This window comes from Bacillus rossius, chromosome 13 (assembly GCF_032445375.1).
Source record: "Bacillus rossius redtenbacheri isolate Brsri chromosome 13, Brsri_v3, whole genome shotgun sequence".
In the NCBI taxonomy this organism is placed as follows: Eukaryota; Metazoa; Arthropoda; class Insecta; order Phasmatodea; family Bacillidae; genus Bacillus; species Bacillus rossius.
In genome coordinates, this window is record NC_086340.1 from 9,863,639 (window position 1) to 9,878,852 (window position 15,214).

At 39.4% G+C, this 15,214-nt stretch overlaps 1 protein-coding gene across 1 annotated transcript in view; it reads left to right on the forward strand.

Annotated features, from left to right (window-relative positions):
- LOC134538593 (atrial natriuretic peptide receptor 1-like) overlaps positions 1–15,214 on the forward strand; it is a 302,281-nt gene that overhangs the window by 118,297 nt on the left and 168,770 nt on the right. The window contains exon 7 of the mRNA XM_063380019.1: positions 3,167–3,305. Within this exon, the coding sequence (XP_063236089.1) occupies positions 3,167–3,305 (139 nt within the window). The remainder of the gene's footprint in view (positions 1–3,166; positions 3,306–15,214) is intronic.

Here is a 15,214-nt window from a genome sequence, read left to right on the forward strand (position 1 = left end):
ATGTGAATGCACTGTGTGTGTGTGAAATTGTTTATGGTTTAAATGATTACAAGCAGGGATACTTACAGTTATACTAACTTTTGACAGTATTGTATTATAACACTAAGTCAACTTTGTTTTTGCGTGGTTTTAGTTTCCAAAACGTTCCAGGCGATCGTAGACGAGTCTATAAATTAACCATGACCGTAATTAATATTTATAGAAGTCTTTCTACGAACGTGTATTTCTGGTTCTATTGCCATCGAAATTTATATTTCAAAAAGGGCTATGGATTTGAACTTCTTTTTTTCTCTACTTTCGGTTTTCGGAAAGTTGTGTTCGCGCACCTTTCTTTCTTTCTTTTTTTTTTTAAATTTACACTTTATTGACAGAGTTAACGGAGTGTGACAGAGGTGAAGCCGTAATCCAATTTTTTTTTTGACGTGACAATGTCTAATAAATCGATGAACGCCGGCTGCACACACCCGTTACGCACATTGTTCCGTTACGCTGTGTCCCGTTACGCATATTGTTCCGTTACGCTGTGTCCCGTTGCGCTCATTGTACGCTTGCGCCGCATCTATCTCTCTTCCACTCGACTGTTTATAAAGTGAAGTGAAAAATTAATGTGGTTTTCATTGCTTATTACAACAAAAATTTCGGCAATAAAGGTTAATTAATTATTCTTGCATTTTTTACAAATCTGATTACTAGTATAATATCAAGTATGTATTCTTTTATTATTAAAATTAAAATGATTCAATTTTATTCATAAAAGTATGCTATGATTTCATCAGTGTTTGGTTATGACGTTGTCACGTTAAACTATCCTCCGTAAACCGACTTTACAGCCAACCAATGTTATTTTTTTATAATTAAAAATGGAATATCTGTGCGTCGACATCACTTGAATGTCAGCTCCACGCGGCGGCACACAGAGGCAGACAGAGCGCTGTAGTTTCGGATTGTTGTGACAAGTTCCCGGGCCTCGCTGCCGTGACGGACTGGACGCCCGGCGAGACAGGCGTGAAATTGCGGTGCGCGCGCGCGCATCAAAAGTCGCCTGCATCACGCGGCAAATTACCGCGCAATTCCGTAAAAAAAAGAAAGTAAACTGACAAAGGACGGTCACCGAAGTGCACGCTGTAGAAAAAAAAAAAAGCAATGTGTAAAATTGATCGCGAACGCTTTTCCTTCAATGGTTTTGCAGCTTGTGTGTCTGGTTCACTTCTTTAACTTGGCATTTTTTCCCCCAAAAGTATTCCAACGCTTTATTTAGACACCCGGAAAATTCGCGGATTAATTTGGTGCCAGGATAAAATTCATAGTACTTTGTATGACCTGCCTGAACATGCTTTCATATTGGACATTATTAACTGTAGAACCTCTCCATGTTTGGTTGTGAGTCGATATGTGATTCGGCTACTGTACTGCTAACACATTAGTAGAGGGAAGAGAAATGCAGAGGTATACATGTTTTCAGCCTACCTTGCAACCAAAATAATCTGTAGAGACCGGAAAAATTCGCAGATTTATTTCGCGATAGTCTGGAATTCATACATATATACCTTTAAGCTGCTTGTGATATTGGTTCACTGTTCGTATGGGCGACTCTGGGCCAATGAGAAACTCTCAGCCAAAGGAAGTAACGAATCTCGGGCAAACCAGTTGAGACGACTCACAAGTCAGCAGCCAACGAACTGGCGTTATTTGCCCCGAGTATACAGAGGACTGTGTAGACTATCCTGAAGGTAATCTAAACCGCGAATTTTTCAGGTCCCTAATAATCCGCAAATTCGCTTGTCTCTAGCTGTACTCCACACTGGCTGGACTTGCTCCTGATTCAGTCCAGTCGTGTGAAAGCTAACCGCCTCGCGCGTCTTCCCAATGTACTTCACACCAGGCGGATGTCACTAGACATGGCCTACGATGCACTTATTGTACACTAAGGAATCCGTCCATACCAACATCAGAATGTTATTCACATTCAGAACTGAATTATGAATAGAGACCGGAAAAATTTTCGGATTGATTTCGCGATAGGCTAGAATCAAAATACGTTTGCCTTTTTACCGCATCAGTGATTGGGCCACAGTTTATCTGAATGACACTCGGTCAATGATAAACTTTCAACAAAAGAAGTATCGAATCACTAGTGTCCCAATTAACAGGTGTCACGAGTCAGTAGCCAATGAGCAGACGTAATTTCCCCGCGTGCATAGAGGATCATGTAGTATATCCTACAGGTCATTGAAATCGCGAATTTTTCCGGCCTCTAATTATGAATAATATTCAATAATCTGACTTGTGACGAGCCTGTGATCACACATTCTTAATATAATTAATTATTTTGACTTTTACAACTTCTTTTTAGTGTTGAGGAAACCACTTAACAATTTTTTTTAAAAAATAAAGTTGAGAATCATTTAATGTTACACCGTCAGGTTGGAGTCCTTGCTTTTTTTTAATCGCTCTCTTTAAAAGAACGTTGTTTAATGTCTAGTATGTATATTAAAAATTAAATATAATGCATAAATATTGACTAACGTGTATCGTTTCAAATGTAGAGGAAACGGGAGATCTCAGTAAACGTTTATGTTTAAATACCAAAATTTATGTTAATTTCTGTGTGACCATGTGTGTTTGAATGCATCAGTTGATTCTTGATTAATGGTACATTCCTAATTTTGTATTTTCTGTGTTTGTAGCCGCCACTTCAAATAAAGCCAATTTGTGCGCTTTGCATTAAATAGGCATTTATGTAGCTTAATATCGGGATTTTACAAGTCAAAGATGGTTATGTACTAGGAAACAACTTGGTTAGCCTAACATTTTTCTAGACCACCAACAAACACCGCCTTCCATCTCTAATAAAATCTTACGAAATTACTTAATTTTTGTCATGGATATCAAGAAAGGAAAATACACATTAAACGATCTGTTATTAAAACTTATACATCTGTTTGAAAAGACCTAGATTCTGAACCCAGTGAAATTTAAAATAACATATAGCCTGGTATAATTCCTGTAAAGGGGGGGGGGGGGGGAGAATTTCTTGGGTTTTATGCTGTGTAGTTGTTAGTGTGAGAATCATTAGTGACAGAATTAATTAGAAAGAAATAAGGAATTTATATATTTAAGCTGGGAGTGAAATATCTCCTGTTCACTTGAACACTCCTTGCTTCAGACCGTGGCGAACTACATAGGGCTGACCAAGACTCTGCAGCCAGTGGAGGGCGTGGCCATACACTGGGCCGGCGGGCGGACAGAGCCGCCCTTGGACACCCCTCAGTGCGGCTTCGACAACTCTCTCTGCCCGGAGCAAGGTGAGCGTCCCGGCCGCCATCTTGAATCCACCGTGATGGCTTGTAGAACAATTCCACAGATCGCTAATTTGTATGGCGCCATTATTGAATTCTAGAAAATTATACATATACGCCACCATCTTGCATTAACTAATTAATTAACTTTTAAAAAAATTTCATAATTTAAAAAAAAAGTGTTTCGCGAACTTCAACGACTCTTGTACACTGTTAAAAATCTCACATTTAATTTACGAAGAACGCTTGTTACAAATTATCCAGAGATCTTCGTAAATTAACACGAATTTTAAAGAATGTTCTCGGTATACTAGCAGTACATTCAAAAACCTGTTAAATTCTACAGAAAAAACTTTTTTTTGTCCATTCTTGTGTTCATCTTTGTTCTGAACGAAAACGTACAAATCGGAAGTCGAAATGTGGCGTAGGTTTCTACGAACACTAAGCCATCTGAAGTTACACGAATAACTCTTGGTTTATTTGAGTTAATTTCTACGTTGAAAAGTACATAATTTCAAACAGTGTAGTTCACGAGGAAGCACATACTTCATGGACTCCGGAGGTTCTGGGTTCGATTCCCGATGGATGTGTTCGTGAGATATCGATATAGCATCGACTCCACAGACATCGCAGCGGCGCGACACTCGAAAGGATCCGGGTTCGAGTCCCTGTCCTGGCTTTTTCATTTCTTATCCCTTCGTCGTTTTCCATTAATCCCCCGAGGCTAGTGCTGAGATGTCTGTAAGTCCAAGTCCGACGAGTCATTCCCCAATCGGCCTGTTCCCAAGCAGTACATAGCCTCTGGTGACCTCACTTCCGATTACGTTCTGAAGATTAATTGAAAGAAAACTAAATAAGTAAAAAACTAGGGATGGGCCTGTAAAATCCTCAAATCTTCAAATACCATCAGATTCCTAGTATTATAAACATTTGATATTTGAGGGAAAAGATTTGAGGAATAGTATTATAAGAAATAAAGTAAATAAAAAAATTCAGCACTGGAAACCTCTGAACTTTACTAGGTCCTTTTTTGTCCTTCATGTGTATCATTTTATTTCCCCCCCCCCCAAACTATTGTATTTTTAACATGTAATTATATAAATAAAATTACAAAGATGTAATGGTTCTAAAACTTAGTGTGTGAAACAACCTAATTTAAATGGTAGAATTTTTCAACACCATAGTATTTATTGTACATTATTTACACCTAGATTCGGATTAGAGAAAATTGGGATTTCACGTATCACTAATAAAAACGCTTTCGACGGTCCAGACATGATGAGTTAATTATGGCTTCTCGGCATCGATGTAATTAACGGCCACGCCCACCCGGGCACTCACACGGTGTGAAGAGCTTCAGAAGAAAAAACACGCTTTTATGAAAACAGCTCGCGATATCTGAGCGGTGACCGTTGACGAAGAGAATTCAAGAATACGCTAGGGGCTGATGAGGGTAGTTCTGTATGTATAGTAAATTTTAAAACATCCTGTATTTTAAGGCTCCTATCCATTTGGGTGTCAACGCTTCATATTTTAAAACATCACAAATAGCGATGAATAGCACAAGGTTGTATGTACAAATATATCAAATTTGTTTCGCAATAACGAGAATTTACTACCTCACGACATGACAAGATTATGCGCTTTGAAAAAAAAATTAATGTGACCAAGAGAGAAAATTGATTCAGCTCCATGTTGATTCGCGCACTCGATTTCATCAAGCAGAGAAACCAATTCCACGTTAATTTAAATCACTTATACAGTTTTTTTTTTTTTTCATTCCAGCAGGTAATAAAGAATTTTGTGTTTGGATTTGCGTTTAAAATGTACTTCATTCTTAAAGTTTATGACTTCTCTAATGAAATGTGAAACATAAAACCGTTCGCATTCATTATTTTAAGAAAAAATTTAAAAAAAGGCTAAACTAATTAATATCTGAATGACTTCTCTGGGTTCCATCCTCTAGCAACTCGTGAGATTTTTATAAAACAATGCTGTGCCGTTAACTCATTATGAGTAGCTTACTGTTTAAAATATATATCCCTATATTTATCCGGGTTTCGTCTATGTGCTTACATTATTATTTTGTTAAATATTCTTTTTTTTAATTAATATATAATACTATTTGGGGGAGGGGGAATTTAAATAACACATGAATCAACTTGAATCAATCAAAACAAAAATATGTTAAATCAACATCCCGTAATGATGGCAACAGCGAAAACGTTCAACGCACATCAGTTGTGTTAATATAAAAGAAGTACATTTACGTTTTGTACTTATTGGTGAAGTCTAATTTTTATAACTTGAAAGTATGTAGATAATAAGTGGGGGTGACAACTTACAACAAACACGCATGGATTTAGATGCATAAACGAGTAGTTTTTTTGATGTGGTGTATTGATCTGGTTAATGAAACATAGTACTTTGTCGAATGATAACGAGTCAAATAAGCTGGACGCGAACGTGAGTTGTTTGCGAAATTAATTATGGACGTAAATCGAAGCGGTCGGACTTAAATCTTCTTTCAGCACGTACGACACGTCGAATTTGCTTCACTTAAATTTCGCGTCTAATAAATCAACATAAGCGGTGGTCTAGTATTTTCTGGTAAAAAAATTAATATCTATTTTTTTTATCGTGTAAAATATAATTTATTATAGTAATAAACAAAACAACTTTAAAATACTTAAAATTATGTTGACATTTTTCGATCGCGCATCGTACTAAACCTTTCCGGATATTACCAAAATTTAATTATTTATTTTTTCATGTTTTTTTTTTTTTGCTTTTGATGTATTAATTATTATATATGACTGAACTTATGGTTGTTACTTGTTTAAATATATGGGGGATGGTTTGATCGTAGGTGATTTGAAATAGCAACGAACGAGCCAATCTTTTTTTTGGTGTGTGTAAATATGTATATTGTTACGTACAATACGTTAGAGGCAAGAGCGCGACGCCACTGCCACTGACGTCTCGCATGCATAACTTCGGCACTTACTGCCCGGAATCGCCACCCCTTCCCCCCCTTTTTCATCGGCGCCCTTCTTCCTCGGCGCTGTTATCTGTCCCTTTGCGGCCTGGGAATTCCGTGTGGAGTGGCGTGAACAAGCGTCGTTGTTCTGGATTCTTCGAGCGTCGGGTCCGGCCCGGGATGACGCGACGCGTCACAACCACTCCAGGTGGTTCCAGAAAGACTGCCGAGGGTGTAAAAAAGGCGAAGCCGTTCCGATAGGCGAGTTGAGTGAAGTGCGAGTTCGGCGAGGAGGACCGTAAAAATGTGACCGAGTGGCGCGAGACTGTGTGTGTGCGGACAGGCGCGAAGTTAAGGGGCGAACCCACTGTCGAGCCTAGCTCCAGCGAGGAGAGCGAACTGCGGACTAGACATATATATTTAGTAATTTGTGAACAGATATCAAGTGTGGTGATGTAAATATTAGTAAGAAATAAAGCTGTATAAAAATTAATTGGGCTATCCTTTCCGTACGAACTCTTTTTCCCCACTCGTAACTATATATATATATATATATATATATATATATATATATATATATGTGTGTGTGTGTGTGTGTGTGTGTGTATGTATATATACATATATAATCATGGTAGACGGACCGCCGCTCTAGTACAAGGCTGCTACACGCGGATTACATCCTGAACAGCTGCCGGGCATGAAACTCTGAAACTTCGCCGGTGTTAACTTGGCTGGAAACTGATCGACGTGGAATGATGGATGGACTTGGCTCTCTCGCACCTCGGGCACTGCGTACACGAATGAAATAAACTTTTTTTTTAGCCCCACTTCAAAGGTTTTTTTTTTTGTGAAACTGGTAAAGAAGTGAAATTGTTACATAAACGCCAGTACCTATATTCCAGAAATTTTTTTACCCCTTTTGTTTTTACCACGTAAAAAAGAAAGAGAAATGCGTACATTCGTTTGTCTTCGTTCCTCCTTTGTACCGTGAAGAAGAAACTCTACTTGTTCAACTTTATATTTAATTGTCTCAAATTAATTACGCTTTGCATATTCCTTTTTTTATACATAGGTACACTTGATTTAACACTGTAGCAGTCAAGAGTAGCAAAATATATCTATACCAAATCCCATGATTTAAATTAGAGAAAATTTTAAAAGTACCAAACATTTTTTTTTCTAAGTGTACTTACATAAGCACTAATATATTAAGGACAGTATGATATTCATGCAGTTAAAGACACGTCGCCTTTACTTTAAAGGGACGTGGATTCGAATCCACTTTCCTCCAAATATATAATTATTTTTTTTTTTTTCAAAAAAAATTATAAACACCGATAAGGTTTCTTATAACTCAATTTTGACTATGTTAATAGTCAGTGCCAATTAATGGCGACACCAGCACACCCTGGTGCACAGGTTGTGAAGTGAATGAGACGACTATCGTAGCAGTAGTATAAAGTGACTGATAGTTGTCGACTAGTTCTCGATTCTAAGCATCGTGCGACGGGCAAGCCTAAACACGCCCGAAGATGCACGAAAGAAAAAGCCTCAAACCCACAATTCGTACTTATGCCTATATTGCACCAAGAATAACTATTTTTGTCTGAATATTGTTTTCAGAACACATTATCAAAACAAAGTTTTCCATTTCACGTAGGGCGTTATGAGAAGACCAATAGGAAGAACTTTTGTAGTAGGTATCGCGTGTTATTTCAAGCCTTTTTTTTTTTGTAAGTAATTTTATGGGTCCATGCGCAAACAAAAATCTTGGAAGTATCAATAGTGACAATGCGTGTACTTTTTGTACCCACACTTAGGGTTCGCAGTTAGTTAATGTATCCTCTGATTATCGCTTGCACGTCAAAGTATCACCAAAAAAAAAACGTAGATTCGACACGAAATTTCCGACATACCCTCAGGGACACTCTATTTTCGCGGATGAAAAATGGATTTCCATTCACCATCATCAATCACTGGAGTAAGGTCTTTTTTTCCCCCTCCGCCCACTCGTCAGGGCTGACGTCTTGTTTCAGTCGGCTTCCATTTCTACGAAATATTTTTTCTCTAGGATCGAATCACGGGAACGTGAACTCAAGAATCGTCGTATAGAGGTGTACACAATTTGTTAAATTAGGATTTAGTCAAACAATGCGTACGCAAAACATGCCATAACATATTTTTATAGATTATTTGAGAACATGCTTTGTAGTACTGGACATAATCATACGCAAATAATAACTGATTATAAATATCCATATGCCTTATTAGTAGAGACCTGTAAAATTCGTGATTTCAAATCCCTAAAGGATAGACTCCATGATCCTCTACGCAATCGTGCAATTTACATTTGCTGATTGGTTACCGACCCGTAACACATGTTGACTGGAATGATCGTGATTCGTTAATTCTTCTGTTAAAGATTTTTCATTGGCCCAGAGTCCTTCAGATAAACTGTGGCCCAATCACTGAAGCAAAATAATGTCAAAAGTATTTGGACTCTAACCTATCGCGAAATGAATCCGCGAATTTTACAGGTCTCTACTTATTAGTAGGGGCAGGAATTTATAGCGAAAAAAAAAAATCTGAATGCCCATTAGACTGCAGTTTCTGCCTCGTAATTGGCGGCCGTCAGCAAAAGAAGCCATTGCCTTATTTGACGGAGCCACTCAGAACACGTTTGCTCCTGAGCTGAATTATCTGTGATTGGTGTTGCTGACAGTAGATGTGTTCCTGAAATAAATTCGACCAATCACGAAACACAGACGATTCTACAGCGTTATAACACTCAGCTAGTCTCAAAATCTTTTCGCGAATAATATTATTTTTAACGTAAAAAATGGGTTGTCTGTAAAGTCGGTTTACGGACGATAGTTTAACGTGACAACATCATAAAAAAACATTGATGAAATGATTGCATACTTTTATGAATAAAATTGAATCATTTTTATTTTAATAATAAAAGAATAAATACTTTAAATTATACTAGTAATCAGATTTTTAAAATGCAAGAATAATTAACCTTTATTGCCGAAATTGTTGTTGTAATAAGCAATGAAAACCACATTAACTTTTCACTTCACTTTACAAACAGTCGACGAAACAGTTCACGTGTAGATGTAAGTTGTGTGCTGCCGCTGTCTTTCTTCTCCTCGGACGCATAGGCCAATCGAGTGGAAGAGAGATAGATGCGGCGCAAGCGTACAATGAGCGTAACGGGACACAGCGTAACGGAACAATGTCCGTAACGGGACACTTTTTCGTGCGTACTTCCTGCGTTCATCGATTTATTAGACGTCACGTCAAAAAAATATTTAGAATCTTTACATGAAGAGACTGATATTTTTCCCAGCACCCCGAAAATATTCTACACAAGATTTATTTCATCACTTGACTTGAAAACACTGTAAAGATCGCGGGCTCTGGTAACGTTGTCTGGAGTTACTTAGCGTCTTGTCTGTAACCGCGGTGAAGGAGGAGATTTCTCCCACGCTTCGGTTAATCTTGAAGTCGCCATCATCATGTGAATCAGTTACTTACACAGGTTCTTTGATATTACCCTGTCTCTAAATACTCTCGCCTGAAAGGGGAATGTCTCCACACCAAGGACATAAGCAACGAGTGTTTCCCCAACAAAACCTCCACAAAGAATTCCAGAACAAGTGGCCAGAATTCTCAGAAAACACGAAATTCATACAATTCTCAAAACTGTAAACAGGATTGACGGGGCTCCGAACAACAGTAAAAGTTAAAACTACAGCCGAAAGACTAGCCGGTATGTACATGATTAAATGCTCACGTGGCAAAGTGTACGTAGGACAATCTGGCAGACGAATCATAAGATCATAACTAAGATTAAAGAACATGTAAGCGATAAACATGAAAACTTAAAAATTAAAACCTACGATCAGCCATATCAGAACACTCCCAGGAAACCAGCCACAGCATTTAATCCGACTAATTCAACAACATAGCCAACACCCCTCAATAGAAGGAAAGATAGCTGCATTCGAGAAGCAGTATAAATATTAAAACACTCATTAAACATGAATAGAATGGATGGATTCAGATTAAGCATTGTAACCACTCAGAAAGCCTCCAAATTTAGCTCTGCAGCCAACGAAAAACAGTTCGCCTCTGATTGACTAAACAGCTCAGTAAACCAGAAAAAAAGGAGGCTACTGATTGGCCCGCAGCCCCAGTCACAGAAGCCCAGCTCCAATTGGCCAAACCAATCAGCCATCCAGAAGAAAGGAAGGCTCTGATTGGCCCACTCCCCTTCCAGGCAAGAGTATTTAAAGACAGGATAGTTCCCAATAACCTAAGAATGTAACTTGTTACTATGTAACTGATGGCGACTACAATGTCGACCGAAACCTTGTCCTTCAACGCGGCTACAACGCAGAAGCGAAGCAACTCCTGTGAACACTGTGTTGTACTGGTGGTGTGCACCGTCGTTTCGCTCCGTATTTCAGCAAGCATCTTCAGAGTTGAGGTTGAACTGAGATCTGGAAGGGGAAGAACTATATACTTTCCAGCTATCGTTCGTCTGGCTTCTGTATCGGTCAATCATGCATGGTCTAGTCTCGTTAGCTGCTGTTTTTGGCCAGTCAGAATTATACCCTGTGTGTCTTTTTATTGAGTTATTAATGCCATACTAAAATTAAAGCGTTCTAAGACGAGCTCTAAAACACGTGATTTCAATTTTTTCAGTACATGCTAGGTTTGTCAAAATAGTTGCCTTTAAGTTCATAATAAACCATTAACTAAGGACTTCCAGTACTCGCCAGAGATGTGTGAAAATTAATCTTGTTAACAAGCCAATTCATGTGTTTTCATGATGCAAATACATTCAGAATACGAAACTCGCACACGAAATTTAACGTAGAATTATTTAAACTAATGCCTAGAGTGATAATAATATACGCAAATAGGGTTTTAAACTACATTTCTTGACGGGAATCACACGTATTCTTTGCACCCGCCGATAGAATTCGCTGTCGAAGCAGCTACGTCAAGTATTGAATTATTTTATTAGCAGACTTAAATTGTAAACTATATAATTAAACGGCTCCTATGCAACCCCGGCACTGGACCGGATTTTCGACAAGGAATTATATTAAAATTCACTTAAACAGTTAATACCATTAATGTTTACCTTTGTGCTTTGTGAACTTTTTGGTTCGCGCCATCCACCACAGATGTCAGCACCGCGGTTGTTACACGTTTCCGTTCCTTGACTTCCGTCGTATTCACGGAATTATTACTCCCACCAAACACCGTGAGCCGAGAGCTGAAATGTTACAGATAAAAAAAAGAAGGTTTTTAATATACAATTAAATTTGGTTATGTTATGGAAAAACGAGAACATGGATGCGATATAATTTGGGATACAACCACCCCCTTCTCCTTAAAAGCGCAGATTCAAGAGGAGGATTTTTTTTTTTTTTTTAAACAAATTCGTGTTCGTACTTTTATTGACGCGTGGCAGTCCGTTCCGTTCGTAATTCAGAGCGCGTGAACCCTTCGCGGGTCACGTCACGACTGTTCTCGGTGGGCTGGCCGCTATCAGCGAGATTGCTGCCGCCAGGAGTTGCTCTTCGTCTCCAGCCATCGGGGAGAGTGCTCCAGGAATGACTGCTCGGCAGCTTCTGATGGCGGAGGTGGGTGAAGGGTTGGGAGAAGTGTGGAGAGGGTAGGGGGTGAGTAGGGGGTGGAGGAGGAGGAGGAGTAATGTGGGGGAGGTGGGCGTAGAGGAGGAGGAGTAGTTGTGTGGGTGGTTTGGGCGGGGGGTAGGAGGAGTTGTGTGTGGGGGGGGGTGGGCGTAGGGGAGGAGGAGTAATGTGGGGGAGGTGGGCTTGGAGGAGGAGTTGTGTGGGGGAGGTGGGTGGGGAGGAGGAGGAGGAGGAGGATGAACAAGAGGAGGGGGGAGAGGAGGAAGAGGACTAGGAGGGGTAGCATAGGGGGAGGGGAGAGGCAACAATCTCTCCGCCGACGGAAAAACGCGCCGATCGACGTTCGTTCTATGGAACCGTCGTTTGACTCGTACGTCGAGGGCTCTGCCTCTCTGCGGTCGATCACGCGCTGTTTAGGAAACAGCAGCAAATTTACGGTCTTTTCGACCACGTTATATATATATTTTTTACTGAAATAAACGAAGCTTGTCCTTTTGTAATCTCAGATAACCTGATATTCGCATAAACTGCGCCTGTTTCCGACTTCCGAAGGTAATGTTTCGTTGTAAACAAGGTAAACACAAGCGTGGAAAAGGGAAAAAAAAAGGATGGTTTTTTGATGTGTGGTTAGATGTCTGTTTCGCCCTTCCTCTCGGCAGCCCGCTACCCCACGCCCGCCTTATCCGCACGAGTTTTGGAAGCGGAGTTGACGGTGGGAACCGCGCAGGAGTCGGGTAACGACCGTAATCCTCGCTTACCGGCCGCTACCTGCGGATCAGCCGCGCGGTAAGCGATGCGTGGAGGGGGACTAATTAAGCGGACAGGACAGCGCTCGGGCTGGGTCAGAAGGGAGGGAGGTAAAGAGGCGGGAGTTGTTCGTATAGCCTCGGCACTCCGTGTGACTTACTGCGGCGTCGACTGCAAGAAGCGGCTGTATGTTTCCTCGCAGAACAACTGTGTCGCGTAACTTGTCCCAAAATTAACAGTTTTCAAAAGTACACTGGGCAGATTTTTTTTTTTTCGGTACGTACATTTACAAGGATAGTCCTTGTAAACTCAGTTGCCAACTATATCTTTTGTAAAATTGCAATGTAGTAGAGCTTTGTACCTTGCAGTTTTTCAAAGTGATGTCATTGAACAAATGGGTTTCCAAGTATTTTACTCGTAAAAAGTACAAAAACATTTACAGTACAGTACCAACGGTATTATCTTTGAAAGATTTGTGCAATGGGAGTGCATGACTTGATGTAAGTTTTTGGACATACGCCATTGCTAAGAATTGCTTAGCAATGGCGTATGTCCAAAAACTTACATCAAGTCACCAACGGTATTCGCTTTCTTCTTCTGCCGCTGTTTTTTTTCCGCCAACAGTGCTTGCAAACAGCTTGGTGCGGTCGTCTTTGTTCGTGCACAAATATCACGTGTTGCTCTGCAAGTGATACTAATACCGGCACTACCTTTAAAAACTGTCATATTTGAGAAGAGGTTACACGAAACGGACTATAAGTAAATGTAGGTTATGAATAATTTAAAAAAAATTGGAAAAAAATAACTGAAAGAAGACCAGAGTCACGGCATTCTTGGCTTATGATGATATAAAGAGACAGAGGAATTTTGCGGATTCATTTCTTGTCAGGCTAAATTTCATATTACTACGTATAATCAGCCCACACATGCTTTCATATAGGTAGGGGCAGGCATTTTTCGCGAAAAGATCTGAACACTTGTTAGACTGCAACAAGGTATACCCGCACATTTGGTTTCTTCCTAGTGATTGGCTGCCTTCTGCGAGAGAAGTCGTTGCCTTATTTGACCGAGCCACTCAGGGCGCGTTTGCTACCGCACTGAATCACTGTGATTGGTGTTGTTACAATCGATATGTACCTGGGAGAAACTCACCCAATCACGAAATACAGACGATGCTATAGTGTTTTAACTTTCATTTAATCTCGAAATCTTTTCGCGAAATCTGCAGGCCCCTACATGTAGGATATTTCTAGGGCCAGGCATTTTTTGCAAAAAAAAAAATCTGAACGCCTATTAGATTGCAACCAGTTATATCTACACCAGTGGTTTCTTTCTTGTGGTTGGCGGCCGTCTGCGAGAGAAGTATTTGCCATATTTGACCGAGCCACTCAGGACGCGTTTGCTCCCGCACTGAACTACCGTGATTGGTGATGTAACAATCACACTCACCCAATCGCGAAACACAGTAATCACTACAGTGTTGTAACTTTCAGCTAGTCTCGGAATCTCTCCGCGAAATGCGCATGCCCCTAGTTATTTATTACTGTAGAATCTCTCCATCTTTGGAGTGGGAATCTGTTATTCGGCCACTTGACTGATCCGCCGTCGTAGAGGGGAGTGTCGAAGCAAATTGTAATCCAATCATTAAAGCAAGGCAAAGTACCTATAAACATGTTTGCAACCTGCCTTGAAACCAAAAGAATCCGCGAAATTTCTGGGTCTCTACTGATAAAATTTTTTCAGAGGTCGCCTTGGCACTGCTGCGTGAGCCTTACTGTAACTTTTTTTTTGTAAATGAAACAGAAATATTCGTGTAAAATTATAAATATTAGAGAATGTGTACATTTATATGAAAACAACTGTATCACTTCAAACGAGTGTTCGCACGTATACTGAGTTCGGATTCTTACCCGGGTATTTATGCTTTGTGTTGTTCCGGGATCTCCAATAGCTAAAGTTATTTTACACCGTTCCCGGAGAATAACTTTCCAGTATTAACTGCGCACTCTAATAAGCGTAATAAAACAAAATGAAGTCAAATGATTGAATATTCGATTAACTTATCCATCGTGTAGAAAAATATGCTTGAATGAAACATCAATTGAAATATAAAATTTTATGTACAATTTTTGTAAGAAATAATTACTCAGTATTATATCAAAAAACGTATTTCATATAAATTCAAAAATAACCACGTAATCTTCAAAGTTACAATATATTTCTTGCAGTATTTCAAACTATTTCTTGGCAACTAGTTTCCAAAGGAATCTTTTGTAAAAGCACAGATTTTTTTTTTTTTTTTTTTTTGGCACGTGATGTACATTTGCGTTCGAAATATGTTATAATTATGTTTCTGTTTCTGATAGTCTTTTTTAGAAAGAAAAATTGTTCTATTAAAATATGTACCTACTATTTACGAAGCGGGTGCCATACATAGTTGGTTAATATTTCCGTGAAACACTTTTCTTCTTCCAGACTTTTTATTTAGGACTGACGGTATTTTCATTAAAAAA